Genomic DNA, 18,213 nt, shown 5'->3' with positions numbered 1-18,213 from the left:
AATTAGAAGAGAAAGAGAAATTCGGTAGTAAAGTTTTTTATTCTCTCGTCAGGTCGCAGACCCGGGACACCTGCAGCGGACTCTCCGCTGCCCGGTCCCAGCCAGTTAAGGGTAGAGGCGATGGAGGGCCCGCCCCAAGAGCGTCTCTTCCAACCACAAATCCTCTCCTCTTCCATGTCCCTTTTCCCCTCTTTCTGGGCTTCATGCTGAACCCACTCCCACCCTCCCCTTGCCCCCAGGAAGGTTGTGACGATAACCTCAGTCAATCCAGTTTTCACGGTGCTGGGGGAGGCAACAGGAGCAAGCCCAAACAGGGACTAGAGTTAGGAGACCACCGAGGACAAGTCATTAAGCGCTATCATCAAAAGGGAGGATAGGGGGCTTTTTATAAAAATGCCCCTGAGGTAGACAGGCAGAAGGCAAGTTCTGAACAAGCCGCGCAGACTGCTGCTCCCATAGTTCTTTCTGCTTCCGTGGGAGACAGGGCCAGGCAGAGGGCTGCCACTGTGCAATTATGAGTGATCCTGATTAAGGAAGCCCTTGAACTTGCCACTCACGCTCTGAGGGGCTGTCCGAGGCACAGCTGGAACCCCTCACAAAAGCCATATCTGTGCGAAACTTCATGCTGGTGGGTGGCTGGCGGCGGAGCAGCGAATCCCCCTGGTCCTGGGGTAGGGGCTCATCGTAGATGGTGGAGATGAGCCCTAAGCCAGTTCCACGGGGCCTCTTTGGTTGCACAAATGGCTGGAGCTTCTCTCCATGGTACCTGGATCAAAAAGAGCTCTCAGTGAGAGGGCTGCTATCTCACAGCAGTAAAGGGTTTGAGAAAGAACAGGGTAGAAGCTACTTCATATGTGGTTTGTCCCAAAGACTGAGCATTTAAATCTGGATCTTTGCTCTCCAGCCCCCTTATCCATCCATTGATAGTGCCAGCAACCAGAGGCCTCACATACTGCTTTCATTTTAAATGGTACACGAAATTTAGAACAACTGTCACCACTCTGTGACTTACAGTCACTTTCTAATAGCAATCATCAAGTCCAAACTCCTCAGACTTGGGGGAATGACTCCCCCAGGAGATTAATGATCGTGTCAAGCCTGAGGACTCAGTCTTGAAAACGTTAGCGCCAAACATACTTTTTCCTTCTAATTCTGTTTTGAAGTTCATTCCCTAGGCGTCTCTAGCACCCAATCCAAAACCAGAGGGAAGAGGGTACAGCTGAAAGGCTCACTTGGGCTCCCAGGGAAGTCCCTCACCCATACTCACCCCAATCCACGCTTGCATCTAGGGTGCTGGCCGTCACTATCCAGGGCCTCGGGCACCCCTGAGCACCCGCTGCCCAGGCCCTGGCCCTCGGCCCAGCCCTGCCGCTCCATCACCTTCCGCCCAATGCCCTGCAGAGGGAAGGGAGAAGACTTGAGATGGGGCTCCTGTGGGGGCGGGGAAGGGAATGAGGGTAAAGAAGGAAAAGAGAGGGGTCGGCGGGCTGGCACAGTGCTCACCTTGGTGTGGCGCTCGAAGGTGCCCACCTGGTGTCCAATCACGGAGCCGGCCTCCTGGCCATCACGGAGTCTCTGTTCCAGACGAATTTGGACAGAGTCTCGGGCATCCTTGTCTCCACCATCTGAGGAAGTAGAGCCCAATTTGTGGAAGGGTCTCTCTCAGCAGAAGGGGGGTAAAATCAGGTTTCTAGGCCCTCACAAGATTTAAATATTCATTTTTATGGTGTGTTATTACTGTATTATTATTTCTCCCATTAGACTGGGAGCTCACCAAGAATAAGAACCACAGCTGTCTCATCTTACAGATGAGGAAACTGAAGTACAGAAAAGTCATAAAGCCAAAAAATGAGAGAGAGAATTAGGACCCAGGTCTTCCCTTCCCACCCCCCAACCACCCTAGGTCATTTCTGACTCCAGGATCTAAATTCTTAACCAGAGCCCAAACTCCTGACCCTCCCACTCTACTAGGGTCTGCCCATCAGAACCAGAGCTCCCTGAGGGCTGTCACCACATGTCCTTCCTGCACAAAGAAAGGAAAAAGGCTCTGCCCACAACCAGCACTTAATGCACTCAACTAAAGATGTTTTAAGAGAGGAACCTCTTAGCGGGCTACCCCAAGGGAACTGGTGCCCTGTCTCAGCCTCTGCTAAGCAGGTCTGGTAAAGTGTCACTGCAAGGCCAGGGCACCATTCCACCTCCCAGTACTGCAACCTCTGGCCCAGTACCTGCATCGTAGTACACACTCATATCCACATCCCAGTCATCGGCTGTCTGTTCATCAAAGTCTGCAGATAGAAAAGCATCAAGCAGAGTGAGCCAAGGACTCTCAGTTCTGTCAAGAGTTAAATTAAATTAGACTTCCTAGAACTTGGGGCTTTTGATTTTATCTTCAAATCTCTCCTCTGAAGGGGGGTCATTCAAAATTTGTAGGAGGGCATTTTCTCTCCACTCCACTGATCCCTCACCCCTAGAAAGGATGGCTGGTCTCTCATATACGACCAGCGTAAGCCTCTTCCCTAGCCCTTTAGTTGGGCTCACTGCCAGGGAACCCACCGTGTGGAGCACAGCGCCCTGAGCGAACGCAGCAGGGGTCACCCCTGCCCTTGCCCGGGTGCCAGTGTTACCTCCTTCCTCTTCCTGCCAGAATTGGGCATCAGTGTAGAACACCAGGCCTGAGCCGCCCTTCTCCCACTTGAGCTCGATCTCCTCCTCAAAGAGCTGCTCAGTGGTCCGCTCCTGCCCGGTCACGTCCTCATGCAGCGCTTCGTGCCGCTCCCACTCCTCACCCCGCTCATCGTCCTGGGAGAAGGTGGGGAGAGGTGATCTGCCTGTCCAGCTTCCTGACCTCAGGCCCACGAGGAGGGCAGCTCAGTGCACAGGAGGTCCCATAGATGGGACCTCGGCTCCTTTCCTCCAAATTTCTCTGAGAAGCAGCACTTTCTGGCCCCTAAGCCGTGACCAAAACATCTCTCCATGCCCTGTTTCTCAACATACTTGGCCCCTTCCGCCACAAGCCTGACTCACTCTTATCCCTGTGCTTTTGGCCATGTTGTTCTCCCTGCCCAAATATCTGCCCTCCTCTTCCACCACCACCTCCTCTTCACTTGGTTAAATCCTCCTCATTCCTCAAGTTCTGTAGCTCACATGAGGTCCCCCACCACTCTCACTGGTCTCTGAATTTCTCACTGCTAATCAATACACCCTGTTTATGCCTTTCTACATTATGTCACAAAGAAAGAAGGGACAGGAACTAAACTTATCGTCTACTGTGTCAGGCCCTTCACATACCTTAGCTCCTTTAGTCACCCCAACAACGCTGTGAGGTTAGTACCATTATTCCCATTCTACAGGTGATGAAAGCTCGATTTAGAGGAGTAAAGTGATTTGCCTAAGAGAGGGGCAGAGCCAGCGTTCAAACCCATACCATACCACATCCCCTTTCCAGATGCTGGTTCTCTCTCTTCAGGGAGCTTGAAGGCTCTTTGTGGGAAGGAAATGAGTCTTAAAATGTCTTTGGAATCCTGTGCTAGCCCCTGTGTTTACAACTGCTTGACTGGACTTGTGGAATGACAGAATGACTCCTGGCTTGAAATCTTGGGGACTCCTGCCCCAGTTAAACTCCAGGAGGTCTCAGGAATCACTGCTACAGAGCAGGGGCTGGAGAAAAGGCAGGACACTACCACACACTAAGGATGTGGTCCAGATGTGTTAGCAACTCTGAGCTGGGAATTTTGAAGACACAGGTCAATTACTTCTTACCCAGAGTATGCATTTAAAAAGTTTCCCAACAAATCACACCTCTCCCGATTGTATGGATGAACAAACAAGTTTGGAGAAAGACGTAGAAGAAACGTCTATTTCATTGATAAAGTTAGAGTGGAGGCTAGTGTTCAATCCACAGACTCAAGGTCAGAAAAGAGAGGCGACTTCTCAACCACATAATGAAAGCACACAGAAGTTAGACAAGCAGCGAAGGGGACTGGGTTCACATCCCAGCTGTGCCTCTGCTTCCTTAGGTGATCTTATCTCTTGGCCAGTGGATTTCATCAATGAAAGGGACCCTCCTTACATTTCTTCTGAAGGAATGAAAAGAAGACCCCTTTGAGAATCTTTTGATAAAAGCTCTGGCCCCTCTCCCAAAGAAACATATACCTGCACGTGCAAATGCAGTTTTACGTTCAAGGTCAGGGAGTTCAAAGTCTTTGGAAGCCTCCTGAGGACCCCAGGTTTAGAACTCTGGTAATACACAATTGAAGAGCGGTGCTGTTAACGCCTTGGCCTCCCTAAGCTGCCAGCAAGGACAAGGTGGCTCCCTGTACTCACGTCATCTGAGTGTGACTCTTCTTCCTCTTCCTCTTCCTCCTCTGGCTCTTCACAGGGGTTGGCTGGTACGTCTGCCAAGCAGGTTCCCTGGGGTATCTCCTCACCCTCGGCTGTGTACACAAGCTCTGCCTGCTCCACAGTCTCTGAGTCCTCATACTTGAAGGGCACATTGCCGTAGCGCCGGGAGGAACCTGTCTTGGGGAACTGGAGATGCAGCTGGGTGATGATCCGAGGGGGTAGACGGCAGGCCCGGATCAACTCCAAAAAGACCCGCAGGGGAGTCCCCACATTCCCGTTGGGCATCAGCACCGGTGGGTTCAGCTCTGGCAGTTGCCTCAGGTCGGCCAGCGTGAAGGCTTCACTCTCAGCCTTCCGACTCTGCAGTTCCTTCCGGGTCTTGAAGGGAAAGGAGTCCAAACCTTGGAAAGCAGGGAGAAGAATAGCTCTTGAAACCTAGAAGTCTCCAGCAACACTTGAGTCAGAAACTGTTCAAGGTTTAAATCCTTTAGCCTAATGCTGTTTCTCCCTTTCAAACTTTTCCAGAGTCCCTTCCTCTGTTCCCTGACCAGAACCACCTAGTAATCTCATGCCATTTCTCATCACCTAGGCTAAGCTCATAAGTTTCTTCCAGATCTGATTCCTGATGACCTTTTGATTTTCAACTGCCACCAACCCTCACCCCCTGCACACCGTCATACCATGTGTTCCAATCACATCAAACAATTTAACATGCCCTGAGAGTTTCATGGGCTTTCACATATCTGTGTCTTTGCAAATGCCATTTACTTTGAACACCATTCTTTCCCACCAACTCCTGTTTATCTTTCAAGATCCAGATGCAAAGCCACATTTCCTAATCCTTCTAGGAAATGGGTTTCTCCCTCCCATGTCATCTCACAGCAGTTGGTGTTAAAGAGCACAGGCTCTGGAGCAAAACGCCTAGTTAGTACTGTGACTCTGTCACCTTGTAATATAACATAATTTCCGTATTCTTCAGTTTCCTCACTTATAAAATGGGTAACAATAGCTCCTACCTTATAGGATTGTTGTGAAGAGTCAATAAGAAAACGAAAAGACTTCGAACCGTGCCCAGTAAGTGCACAGGAAGTGCTCAGTAAACGTTAACAATTAGAATGGCATCTCTGTGACACTTACCTTTTTACAAATCTGTCTTCCTCTCTGGATTCTGAGCACAGACTGTGTCCAACTGTGCTCTGCATACCAGCTAGAGTCACACTACGTCTAGCAATACAGGCTAGATTTGTTGAATGAATAAATTAGAGGGCCCTGCACTGTGCTTCCTGTTTCCCTATCAAAGTGATTTCCCATGAAAATGGGAGCTGTCCAGAGAAAAGAGTTTGTCTCTTCATTTGCATCTTGCCAACAGAGGACTGGGTGGAGAGCAACAAAGACAATATCTGATTTCCTTTTTCCCCTTCTATGTCAGTGCAAAAGAGGATAGACTTAATAAATAGACTTAATAAATGGGAAAGATCATCTGAATAGGCCTCTTTTTTTTCCCCCCCGAGTTTTTCTAACGTGAGAGTTGAGCCTGAAACTTTGTCCAGAAATGATATAAACTCCTAAAGAGCCCTAACGAGAGACCTGACTTATCCTCAACAATCCTCAGGGACGGTGCCTCTGTTCCAGTGCCTCTAGTAGTCCCAGTCTATTCTCTCTCCTACTCGTACCTGATGCCTCAGTAGGTAGCCGAAGTCTGCGGATGAAACAACGACCAGGTAAGCAAGTCCCCTGAGAATCCAGCCACCGGCGGCCCGAGTACATACGGAGAAACCTCTGGGCTTGAGTTGGCCCCCGTACCGAGATGACGCAGCAGCAGGTGCGGGTCTGGGCAGGAGCAGAGTCCTGAGTGGAGAGAGTGCGGGCATCGTTGAGTGAAGTCTGGGCGAGACCCTGGCGGATAGGAGTTAGGGTAGAGTCGGGAGCAGCCTGGGGAGGGGCCCGCTCAGGCCGATGCCGGTAGTGGAAACAGAGGAAGCCACAGCCGCACTGTTCCCGGAACTGGCTAAAGTAGCTCCGTAGCTGGGCTGAGCGCAACTCCGACGGGATACCGCTCACTATTAAGTAAACCGCCGCCTCCTCCGCCGCCGCACTGGACGCCGCCATCTTGGGTGTCACATGATCGGCTGGAACCAACACTTGCGAGAATATTGCGAGGGGCGTTGAGGTGCTGCAATAAATACTGCGTAACCGGTGATTAGTTCGCCGGGATTGAGAACGTGGAACCAAGAGATGGGAAAGCACGGGAGGAAGTCGCTAGGTCCCTTTCCCACAGACAGAAGCCGGTGGTGATGGGTAAAACTGACCTGAGAAGTGGGGTTACGGCTCTGTTTCATAAGACGCTAGTGAGGATCAAATCAGAAGCCTGAGGGAGAGGCTGTGTTTAAGATTTTTAGCTGTTGGATATCTCCCAAACCTAATCGCAGTTCTTTATCAGTTTAGGGCCTTTTCAGTCGTAAATCCATTTATGCTACCAAAACATATTGGTGAACTCTCACAAAATCAGTAAGATAATCCAATTGAAAAGTGGGCCGAAGACCCTTCACAGAAGAGAAACACATGCAATTAACAATGAAAGATGCTCAATCATCAAGGAAATGTAATGAGACCCACTTCATAGCCACCGGGTTGGCAAAAAATTTTAAATCCTCAAATCCTCTTTTAAACCCTGACGATATAGAGCAACTGGAGCTCCCACACGCTGTTGGAAGTGTGAACTGGTACCACCACTTTGGAAAACAATTTGGCATTACCCTGTAAAAGTGAAACTACACATACCTTTTGACCCAGCCATTCCACTTATAGTTATATATTTTAAAGAAATTCTTGCGTATGTTTATCAGGAGATGTACCGACAATGTTGAACCTCGCTCAAGCCCTGTGATCCTGGAAAAGTTAAGAAACCCCTCCCACCCTTTTGTGTTCTGGAACATGACTTACTGCAAAGAGACACCCTTCCTTATATTACTTAGATAAAACTCATGGGTGCCCCCTTGTTTACCTATGGCAAGGCTAGACACAGACTCCAAATTTCAATTCTTTGCCTCATAAACGCTTAGATGAACTGCTTTTCCCCACAAAACAACGAAAACAAAATGCTTGTTAACTAAACTTTGGTTAAGCTTCTCTCCTTCCTCCAGGTCCATGAACTTTGCACTGTGTCCCCCTCCCCCAGCTTGAGCTGTACACACCCCTCCTTAACAGCCCCTCCTGAGAATAGGCTGGGTTCAGGGTAAAACATTCTCTGATCTATTGTGCCATAAGCCATTCCTGGTCATCCCACTTCCTCACACCCAGTTCTTTCTAGCCTTATTTACTCCTCCCTGTGAAAGAAAACCTCTTTGCCTAACCCTTGAGACACGTGTAGGTCTATGGTTAGAGCTTCTCTCTTTGCAATAGCTTCCTTCTCCCTATTTCAGTAGTTCCTTTCCTTCCTTGCAATAATCACTTCAAATAAAGTCCCTCCTTCCTAAGTCCAGATTTGTTTGTTATTTGACAGTATGTATGAATATTCATAGCTGCAGTGTTTGTAGGAGCAAAAACTGGCATTCAGTACCAATAATTTCAGTATATGATACTGAGTGAAAATAAGTCAGAAAACAGAATATTCCACTTGTATAAAGTTCAAAAAATACAAATCAACATTTTTTAAGGATACACATATAAGTATGCTTTAAGATCATAAAGGGAGTTCCATGGTGGCCTAGTGGTTAGGATTCCGGGCTTTCACTGCCAGCCCGGTTCAATCTGCGATCCCGCAAGCCACGTGGCACTGCCAAAAAAAAAAAAAAAAAAAAAAAAAAAGTCAAGGCTTAGAAATTTGATCCTTAGCTAGCAGTGTGACTTGGGGCAAGTTGCTTAACTTCTCTGAACCTAAATTTCCTCATCTGTTGGATAGGAATAATAGTCCCTACCCTTAGAGGACTGTGGTGAGAATTTAATGTCATCACGCATATAAAAGTCCTCAGTAGGGCTTCCCTGGTGGCGCAGTGGTTGAGAGTCCGCCTGCAGATGCAGGGGACACGGGTTCGTGCCCTGGTCCGGGAAGATCCCACATGCTGCGGAGCAGCTGGGCCCGTGAGCCGTGGCCGCTGAGCCTGCGCGTCCGGTAAATGCCTAGCATACAGTAAACCCTCCTTAGACGTTACCTGTTATTTTCATGAGAATGGGGAGCCACAAATATGAGAGGGCTTTCCCTACTTATTTTATTTTATTTATTTATAAATATTTATTTGGCTGCTCCAGGTCTTAGTTGCGGCACGCGGGATCTTCAGTTGCAGCATGTGAACTCTTAGTTGTGGCATGTGGGAATCTTAATTCCCCAACCAGGGATCGAACCTGCAGTGGAAGCGTGGAGTCTTAGCCACTGGGGAAGTCCCTCCCTACTTATTTTAATTTTTCATCTTTGTACGCCTTTCACATAGTAGGTGTTTAGGGAAAGCTGGTTGGTTGTTGGAGGCCTTGCTGCCTTTGGGAGGGATCAAGAAATGATTAACCCCCAATTCAGTGTAGTCGTTACCTTTGGGTGATAGATTTAGAAAGATGTCAAAAGTTGATGGCAATAATGATCTGTGGAACAATGATGAGGGTTCTTGTACTGCTACTCTTTTTTTTTTTTTTTTTTTAAACCTGGGCCCGTGGCAGTGAAAGCACTGGGTCCTAACCACTGAATGCCGGGGAATTCTCAGTACTGTTACTCTTTATATATTACATATATTTTATAAATATCTTATTTTACTCAATATTTTTAAAGTTTTTTTAAAACATTAATTTATTTTTGGCTGTGTTGGGTCTTAGTTGCAGCACGCGGGATCTTTCGCTGTGGTGCGCAGGCTTCTCTCTAGTTGTGGCACGAGGGCTCCAGAGTGCATGGGCTCAGTAGTTACGGCACGTGGCCTTAGTTGCCTCATGGCATGTGGGATCTTAGTTCCCTGCCCAGGGATCAAACCCACGTCTCCTGCATTGGAAGGCAGATTCTTAACCACTGAACCACCAGGGAAGTCCCATATTTTACTCAATATTTTTAAAATCTTAAAAGGGAAAATAATATTTCAAAAAGCAATAAAGCAAGTAATTACATTGTGGTGATCGCAAATATCCACCTATTCAAGAAATAAAAAATAAAAACAGTTCTAACGAGCATCTGGGTAATTGTGAAAAGGGACAACGTTATGTCTGGACTTTAAAATCTGCCGAGGGATGTTTAGATTGGTACACTATTTTAGAAAACTAGCAAGATCTACTCAAGTTGAGCACGTGTTCTATGACTCGGTAATTCCGATTCTTGTTATATAGCACCAGTTCTGCAAACATCCGTGCACCAAAAAAAGGTGTGCAAGAATAATGCTAGCATTATTATTTGATGAACCAAATGTTCCTCAGCAGTATAATGGGTGGATAAATTGTAGTGTAATGGGATACTTTACAACAATGAAAGTGAATGGGTTACTGCTACACAGAGCATAGATTATATCTGGATCTCAGATATAATATCAAGTAAAAGAAGACAAACACAAAAAAGTACATGCTATACAATTCCATTTATATAAAGTTTGAGACAAGCAATCTCATCACGTTGGAAATCAGGGGTTAGTGATACCCTTTGGGCAGGAGGGAGTGGTAATGATGGGGAGGGTTTCTGGAGTGTTGCCAATGCTCTATTTCTTGAGCTGGGTGGTGGTTACAGGGTTGTATTCATGTCGTGATAATTCACCAAGCTATGCAGGTCTGATTTGCATACTTTTATGTATATTATACAGAAAAGGTTTAGTTAAAGCTATCTTTTTAAAAATCTGAAAATTGAAAAATAAGTGTTACGTAGCAAATGATGTGAACTGGGTTTCCCTGGTGGCGCAGTGGTGGAGAGTCCGCCAGCCAATGCAGGGGACACGGGTTCGTGCCCCGGTCCGGGAAGATCCCACATGCCGCGGAGCGGCTGGGTCCATGAGCCATGGCCGCTGAGCCTGCGCGTCCGGAGCCTGTGCTCCACAACGGGAGAGGCCACAACAGTGAGAGGCCCGTGTACCGCGAAAAAAAAAAAAAAAAAGGATGTGAACTGAAATAAAAATGGTGTGCTCTGGAAAAGCTGTTAGATGACCCAAGAAGTTACGCACTTATGACTACACACAGTTGCCATTTGTGGGATGGAATTTCCGAGACTCACAGGATGCTCAGTGTGTAGTAGATTATCAATAAATCATCATTGATGGAATGAATATTCCTGGCACTAACATGGGGATGTGCTGCTGAGTGTGGCTGGGTACTTTCTCCAGGGAAAGTGGGCCACTTCCTTGGGGGAACAAACAGGCCAGATTTCTCATCAAAAACTTAAACTCAAAGGTAACCAAGACTACATTTAAAAAAATTTTTGTGTGTGTGTTGTGTATTTTATTTATCATTATTATTTCTGGCTGTGTTGGGTCTTGGTTGCTGCACGGGGACTTTCTCTAGTTGTGGTGAGTGGGGGCTCCTCTGTGTTGTGGTGCACCAGCTTTTGAGTGTGGTGGCTTCTCTTGTTGCAGAGCATGGGCTCTAGGCACATGGGCTTCAGTAATTGCAGCACGGAGGCTCTGTAGTTGTGGCACACGGGCTTAGTTGCTCCGCAGCATGTGGGATCTTCCCGGACCAGGGATTGAACACCTGTCCCCTGCATTGGCAGGTGGATTCTTTTTTTTTTTTTTTACATCTTTATTGGAGTATAATTGCTTTACAATGGTGTGTTCGTTTCTGCTTTATAACAAAGTGAATCAGTTATACATATACATATGTTCCCATACCTCTTCCCTCTTGCGTCTCCCTCCCTCCCACCCTCCCCATCCCACCCTCTAGGTGGTCACAAAGCACCGAGCTGATCTCCCTGTGCTATGTGGCTGCTTCCCACTAGCTATCTACCTTATATTTGGTAGTGTATGTATGTCCATGCCTCTCTCTCGCTTTGTCCCAGCTCACCCTTCCCCCTCCCCATATCCTCAAGTCCATTCTCTAGTAGGTCTGTGTCTTTATTCGGCAGGCGGATTCTTAACTTCCCCGTCAGGGAAGTCCCAAGACTACATTTTCACTCTCATTCTACCTTACAGTGAGGTGGGGAGAAGGAGTCTAGGTGCTGTTATTTATTCTCCACTTGATCATCTCTGACCGTTAACGACTCAAGATAGCATAGCATTGAAGAGCACAGGCCCTAAATCCAGACCAGCTGAGTTCACATCCTGACTCCACTACTATTAACTGTGTAACCTTGAGCAAGTTACCTAACTCGGTGCCTCGGTCTCTCCATCTGTGAAATGGAGATAATGATAGTACTTCCAGCATCGAGTTGTAAGACTTAAATAACATAATCCATATAACATGTTTAGAGCATAGCTCTCCATAACTGTTAGCTGGTTATTGTTTAGTAGCTATCCAGAACGACCTGCCAGAAATGGATGGTCCCCTTTGTTTACCCTGATTCCCCAAGACCTTAGCCTTGTTGCCTCCACCAGTTTCACTGGGATTGCCTCTCTCTGCTGCCTTGTTCTGTGACATGGCCCCTGTTCAACTCTCCAGGATCCTCTCTTGCTCTTAGGTCTCCTGGGACCCAGTTGCCCCAGACCACTGGCAGTTAGCAAAACATCCTTGAACTCTGACACCTCTGTGCCTTTGCACCTATCGTTCCCTCTTGCCTGGCAACTCCCTATTCAATCTCTTTAGCTCATAGCAGCTACCACTTGGCTGAAGCATTTTTCCCATCTCCAGGCAGATTTAATTACTACCTCTTCTGAGCCCCTGCTGCCTGTTGGATGTCCCTCTATCACAGTTCAGATCACTCCGTGTTACAGTTACTTGTGTGTCTCTCTGCCATATAGGCAGGATGTTCAATGAAGGCAGGGACTGTATCTTATTTATTCTGTGCTCCTCAGCATCTAGCACAGGATCTGGTACAGTGGACATCAAGAAAGACGTTGAAAATGGCATGAATGGATGGATAGATACCTGGGTGTTGGCTTTTTGCTGGCATCATAAATTCTAGGTTACGTGACTGTACCAAGGGCAGGGTGTGTCAGCGCAGGGCACAGCACCCGTCAACAGCCTGACTGCTTAATAAGCAGTCAATGATATGGCTAACGAAGGTAGAAATAATGATGATAATAAAATGGTACCTGAGGCTGACCCAGAGCCACAGCCACTCTCCTGCTTCCTAGTGTGTCAGCCCTGGCTGGGCCTGAGGACAGGGATCAGGCTGAGAGACAGTCAGTAAACAGTGGCTGAGCTGGCTCCAGACAACCTGATCTTGGCCATGACTCACTCCAGCCTGTGCTGGCCAGAGCCCGGCCTCCACAGTCACACAGGCCTGAGTTCAAATCCCAGCACAGATGGTGATCAGTCCAAACCTTGAATAATTTGCATACCCTGTCTAAGCCTGTTTCTTCCTCTACCCTCTCTGGTTGATGTGACACAGTTCCCACTGTTAAGATACTGATGGTGAAGACAACCTCCCACCTTTGGAAACCCTGCAGTCTCATGGAGAAAGCATTATTGCCCTTATTAAATTGTATTATAGGAGGGGCTTCCCTGGTGGCGCAGTGGTTGAGAATCTGCCTGCCAATGCAGGGGACACGGGTTCGAGCCCTGGTCTGGGAAGATCCCATACGCCGCGGAGCAACTGGGCCCGTGATCCACAACTACTGAGCCTGCCCATCTGGAGCCTGTGCTCCGCAACAAGAGAGGCCGCAACAGTGAGAGGCCCGCGCACCGCGATGAAGAGTGGCCCCCGCTCACTGAAACTAGAGAAAGCCTTCGCACAGAAACGAAGACCCAACACAGCCAAATAAATAAAATAAATTTATTAAAAAAAATTGTATTATAGGGACTTCCCTGGTGGTCCAGTGGTTAAGACTCCACTCTCCCAATGCAGGGGGGGCCTGGTTTCGATCCCTGGTCAGGAAACTAGATCCCACATGCTGCAATGAAGGGCCCGCATGCGGCAACGAAGATCGTGCGTGCCGCAACTAAGACCAGTGCAGCCAAATAAATAAATAAAAATCTTTTTTAAAACTGTATTATAATTTTCTCTTTAGTTTTGCTAACTTTGTCTTTATGTTCCTCTAGAAGGCTTGGGTAGGGCACAGGGAGTGACTCAAAAGATACAGACAAGAATAGAAGTGTAGCTCCCCAATCATGGGTAGGGGTAGGGAAGAAATTTGCAAAGGAACAAGGTAGGCTAATAGGGAAGCTATTTGGATGATGGAAACATTAGGTAAATTGAGGGAAAAGGCTGGGGTGGAGAGTGGAGAGGAGCACTTTCTAATGCCTGCTCAGGGTTAGGGAGGGCGGGTGAGAGGAAGGAAGACTCAGTCTGAGGTTCAGAGAAGAGCAACAGTAAACTAATGGGGGCAGTTGGTCAAGGGACATGAAAGATAGAATGACCCCAAATCCCTGAATCTGCAGGATTTGACTCCTATGGGGAGATGAGTCATCTGCTCTTGAAAGCATTGCGTTGACTCATGCGTCTGCAAGGTGAGATGGGCCCGAGGGTTGGGAGGGGCAGGGCAGGGACAGGTGTCAGGGACTGAGGTCTGGGTCTGGGGTTCTGGTGGAGGGTGAAGGGGTAGAGGGGTGCAGGGCTTGTTCCTGGGCTCTAGAGGACATCTCTACTTGGGGATATGATTAGGTCCTGGCTGGGGGGGGTGTTGCTGAGCAGGACATGGCCTTTCTGAGAGGAGGGTGGATATTGGGGTCGCCGTGGGAAAAGGGAGCGATTGAGGCCCTAAATGCTGGACAGAGCAGTTTGGCCTGTACGTGCAGCTTCTGGGTAGAACCTGAAGTGTACGGACTCAGGTCTCCCTACGTTGGGGCCACTTTTTCTTTTACTGTGAAATACAGAAGGTGGAGAGCATGCTCTGGTGTGTCCCACCCATGGGTGGAGGGATGTAGGTGTGAACGTCTGGCTTGGGGGCACGTCTCCTCTCTGTGAATGTGTTTGCCGTATGTCGCTGAGTGAGTGTATCTGGACTGTGCATTTCTGTGCTGCGTGTGGGCCGATGGAGGGTCTGTTTTGTGGGTCTATGTAAGCGTGTCTGAGTTGTTCAACTTAGTGTGTCTGTGAGAGAGAGTTGTAGGTCTGAGCTGTGTGAGTGTCTTCGTTGTGGGGTCTGGGTGTCTGAGTGGTGAGTGGGTGATTGGGTAAGGGACAGGGGTGCCCTTGCTGCTGGTACTGGGTGCCCATAATGGGTACATGGCCGGTTCAGTTGTGGTGCCTTTCTTTGTGGCTTTAGGGAAAGGTCTGAGTGATGATGACTCCTAGACTGCTGTCCCTGAGTGAATGACCTCTCATTGAGTAATAATTAACTTGGCCCTGCCGTGAGAAGAATCCAAACTGTGGTGGTGAGGGGGGTGGGGCCTGGTTGGGACAGGCCTCATTGCTGGAGAAAGGAGGAGACCTGAAAGGGGGTCCTATAGGCATGTGTGTTGTTATCATTCCCTCCTGCCCACCCTGCAGGTCAGTGACCTTGACCTGAGTGATATTCAAAATATTTAACAAACAGTGAGGCACAGACATTGACTAATCAGAATAGACACAAGCCATGCACTGAATGGAGCAGCCCCGGAAGCCGTGGCTATGTCAAGCGTTGCCCTCTAGCTGCTGGACATGGGGATGGATTCCAGGAGAAGGGCCGGCACAGAGGGGCAGGGGAGCTCCAGGCAGTGGCTATGAGCCAACTGTCATGGAAGTGTGTTTCAGACTTTAACAGCTGGTGTGGCAACTAAGCCTCCGTCTGCTCCGGTTTCCAAGCAGCCTCCAGGCCAGCCCTAATTGCCCTTGCCCCCTTCCATTGGGAGAACTGTGGACTAGACTCCTCTGTCCGCTGAAGGAATGGGGGAAGTGAATGATCCCAAACTGAAGAAATTCCTGTAGCCTGTCTGTTTCAATTTGGAAATGGGCTGCTTCATTTTCCTTATTGGCTATAATTGGCAGTTCTCACTGAGGTGAGAGGGAGGCCGGGGCAGGAGCTGAAGGAGGGGTCAGCAGGGGATTTGAAGACAGGGAGAGACACTCCCTACCCCCTAAGATAAAGGCAAGGACATGAGAGGGTCCTGAACTGACACTGCCCCCTGAACTCAGACCCACGTGAAATAAATCTCACCCCCAGAAATGAAATCATCATCCCACTCTGAAAAATTAAAATTCTAGTTTCCTGAGGTCTGGCTTCTGTGCCGCTTATAGTTCCTTCCTCTTGGGCTCCCACTGACAGGGGCAGGGTGGCTCGGGAGGTGAACGGGTCCCTTCCACATGTACAAATTACAGTGACAGGCTCCAAGTGTATCACACCTTTTATTACAAAACCCAATAACTTAAGTCAGTTCTGTACAAAGTCAATAGGACTCCTGGCCCAATGAGCAGTTGAAACTTCCAACCCCGTCCCAGGAAGGGATAGGAGTCTTGGCCCAGAGGCTCTGGGACCACCAAGGGCTGGCCAGACAGCTGGAGCACTGTGTCCAAACCAAGGAAGGCCAAGATGGGGTTGGGCTGAGTGAGGGCCCCATAGCCCACCTGGCTGGGCCGGGACCAGCTGCTCATGGGAAGCCTCTGGGAGCACCGGGTCACCCAGGGAACAACCAGGCCGAATCAGTGCTGCCAGCCTCCACCCAGTCTCTGCTTGAGCTGGAGCAGGTCACCTCAGCAAAAGCATGTCTTCGAGGAGGCCAGCGATGTCAACGTCTCCAATGACAGGGTGAAAGAACAGGTCTCCAAGCAGGCTGGGTGGAACGGACTTGAGGGTGGAGGCCGTGAGGAGGACACGAGCCAGGCGGCTTTGGCCTGCTGGGCACCAGGGCTCCAGGACCTCCCACAGGGCCTGGTGCGCCTCCTGCTGCAGGTGCCCGATGTGGGAGGAGGCGTGGAGGCCTGGCACGTCTGCGGGCAGAGAAGGCACAGATGGCTGGTGAGTAGCCTACTCTGACACCACGGGGCAAGACTGGCCCAAGACTGGAGGCCACCGGCTTGGCCTTTGAGGCCCCATTACTACCTCCTTCATTTATTTATTTATCACTTCATTTTTCCATCCTTTATGGAGAGGCAGTATAGAGCAATGGTTAAGACCCAGGCTGCCTGGGTTTGAATCCCACACTGCCACTTACTAACTGTGTGACCTTGGACAAAGTTACTCAACCTCTGTGCCTCGGTTTCCTTATTGGTAAAATTGGGATAAGTAATAATACCTATCTCCTAGGCTTGTTATGAGGTTTAAATGAGCTAGTATATGTAAAAGTCTTAGAACTGGACCTAACATATGGTAAGTTAATATGAGTATTCACTATGATTATAATGAATTATAATAATGCATTCTACGAGGGCCTTTGGTGAGGAATTCTCATCTAGATGCTCTCCAGATTACAAAGAACACTTCCTCTATCCGTTGCTCTCCCAGCTGAAGTTTATGGGGACTCCTCCCTCTCCTCCCCCACACCCCTTCATCTTTATTCCTCTTCTCTATGTGGTCTTTCTGAACCCACAGAGTTTCACCTTCAGAACTTCCCCATGCAGTCCGCTCGTGAAGGCGTGACTGGGGCACAGCTGTGTCTGCCCACCCTCCCTTTCCCCACTCCCACCTTCCCTGAGGGTCAGGGCAATTTCTTAGGCAGAGTGGCAAGGACTAGATACTGATATGAATAGACCTGAGTCCCCATTCTTGCTCTGCCCCTACCTGGCTGTGTGGCTTTCACCAAGTCAATTAGCCTCTCTGAGCCTCTTTTGTGAGATGACTATTTGGTGATAATCAGGACCCAAAGTGATCACAGATGTCAAGCCCTTAGAAGGCGCTGTCCCTGGCTGGGCCCTGCCCCCCCTCCAGCCTTGGCCCATCCAGGAATGTCTGGGAGCTCACCAGGGTTGAAGAGGATGGTCCCTTTCAGGTAGGCATATTCTTTGGGGCCCAGCTCCAGACTCCAGAAGGACTCCAGGCAGCACTGAAGCCACTGCACTGCAGCCAGTGAGGGCTGGGGCCGATCCAACACCTGGCCATGGCCTGCACCGCTGGTGGGCTCCTCCAGCAGGATCTTCTTGAGTATGCTGGGAACTGGGAGCTCAGCCACTTCGAAGGTCACAGTGTCTTGGGCCAACCCAAGCAGGAAGAGGGGGCCCCAGCAGCACCGCAGCAGCTGTCGCCGATCCTGGGGGGGCAGCTGGCAGAAGGACGGCAGGTTCCTGAGGAAGGCCAACGTCTTGGCCAGAACATCCAAGGCCTCCCGGCAGGTGCGATGGGGAGTACACAGCCGGACGGGCCGATGCTGCCTGCACAGGCAGCGGCCACGGGCTGGGGGCACAGAGGGCCAGTCCCTGACGCTGGGGCTCAGAAGTGCATACAGAATGGTTGGGCGGCCTGCAGCACCCTGGCATGGGCAGGTCCCTGGCTGGCTGGAGCTCATGGTTGCGGATCTGTTCCTCCTTCCTCCAGGCTTTCCCGCCCCCTGCTTTGTGCTGTGGGTGCTATTTATATCCACAAATGGGGGAGGGAGGGGGGAACCGCCCAACAACCTTGACTCCAGAAGTCATGTTCATTGAAAAAAAAAAAAAGAAACTCACACTGACCCTGGCAGGACCGGTGGGGAAGTGGCGGGGGAGGGAGGCCTGGAAGCTCCACGTGGCCCTGATATCACTTCAGTCAATGAAGCAGCGGGTGCAGGGCACAGGGTCACCTGCCTGCTGGCCCTGCTGCCCCTTATCAGATGATTCAAGTGGATAAACAGGGTCATTAACCCAGGCTGTACCAGGGCACCAAGGCCTCAGGTGCACAATCAGCAGGTGGCCATGGCAGGTGGCCCTATTTGTGCCTGCAGGACTCTCGCTCAGCTAGGAAGCCAGCCCCAGAGCTGGACAAGCCTTGAATACAA

General features: G+C 49.5%; 2 protein-coding genes across 2 annotated transcripts; both read right to left on the bottom strand.

Moving 5' to 3' along the window:
- Window positions 1-20: 20 nt before the first annotated feature.
- Window positions 21-6,521, bottom strand: GPATCH3 (G-patch domain containing 3). The gene is made up of 7 exons (XM_004318385.4): window positions 6,018-6,521; window positions 4,327-4,745; window positions 2,628-2,802; window positions 2,229-2,288; window positions 1,504-1,625; window positions 1,268-1,395; window positions 21-766 (listed from the first exon to the last, which is right to left on the bottom strand). The coding sequence occupies exons 1-7, from the start codon at window positions 6,451-6,453 to the stop codon at window positions 529-531; spliced, it is 1,578 nt and encodes a 525-aa protein (XP_004318433.3). The 5' UTR covers window positions 6,454-6,521; the 3' UTR covers window positions 21-528.
- Window positions 6,522-15,653: 9,132 nt separating this feature from the next.
- On the bottom strand, window positions 15,654-17,814 carry NR0B2 (nuclear receptor subfamily 0 group B member 2). The gene is made up of 2 exons (XM_019937731.2): window positions 17,208-17,814; window positions 15,654-16,237 (listed from the first exon to the last, which is right to left on the bottom strand). Exons 1-2 carry the CDS (start codon window positions 17,746-17,748, stop codon window positions 15,996-15,998), a joined length of 783 nt encoding a protein of 260 aa, XP_019793290.1. The 5' UTR covers window positions 17,749-17,814; the 3' UTR covers window positions 15,654-15,995.
- Between the last annotated feature and the right edge of the window lie 399 nt (window positions 17,815-18,213).

This window comes from Tursiops truncatus, chromosome 1, assembly GCF_011762595.2.
Source record: "Tursiops truncatus isolate mTurTru1 chromosome 1, mTurTru1.mat.Y, whole genome shotgun sequence".
In the NCBI taxonomy this organism is placed as follows: Eukaryota; Metazoa; Chordata; class Mammalia; order Artiodactyla; family Delphinidae; genus Tursiops; species Tursiops truncatus.
Note: the sequence above shows the minus strand (reverse complement) of the source record. Positions and strands in the feature narration are given on the sequence as shown.

Coding starts and splice junctions, on each gene's coding strand:
- GPATCH3 (XM_004318385.4), bottom strand. CDS start 6,453: ATGGCGGCGTCCAGTGCGGCGGCGGAGGAGGCGGCGGTTTACTTAATA. Junction 2,803..4,326: donor AAGAGTCACACTCAGATGAC/GTGAGTACAGGG, acceptor ACCTTCTCCCAG/GACGATGAGCGGGGTGAGGA. Junction 1,626..2,228: donor GAGTGTGTACTACGATGCAG/GTACTGGGCCAG, acceptor CTACTTCCTCAG/ATGGTGGAGACAAGGATGCC.
- NR0B2 (XM_019937731.2), bottom strand. CDS start 17,748: ATGAGCTCCAGCCAGCCAGGGACCTGCCCATGCCAGGGTGCTGCAGGC. Junction 16,238..17,207: donor GACCATCCTCTTCAACCCTG/GTGAGCTCCCAG, acceptor CTCTGCCCGCAG/ACGTGCCAGGCCTCCACGCC.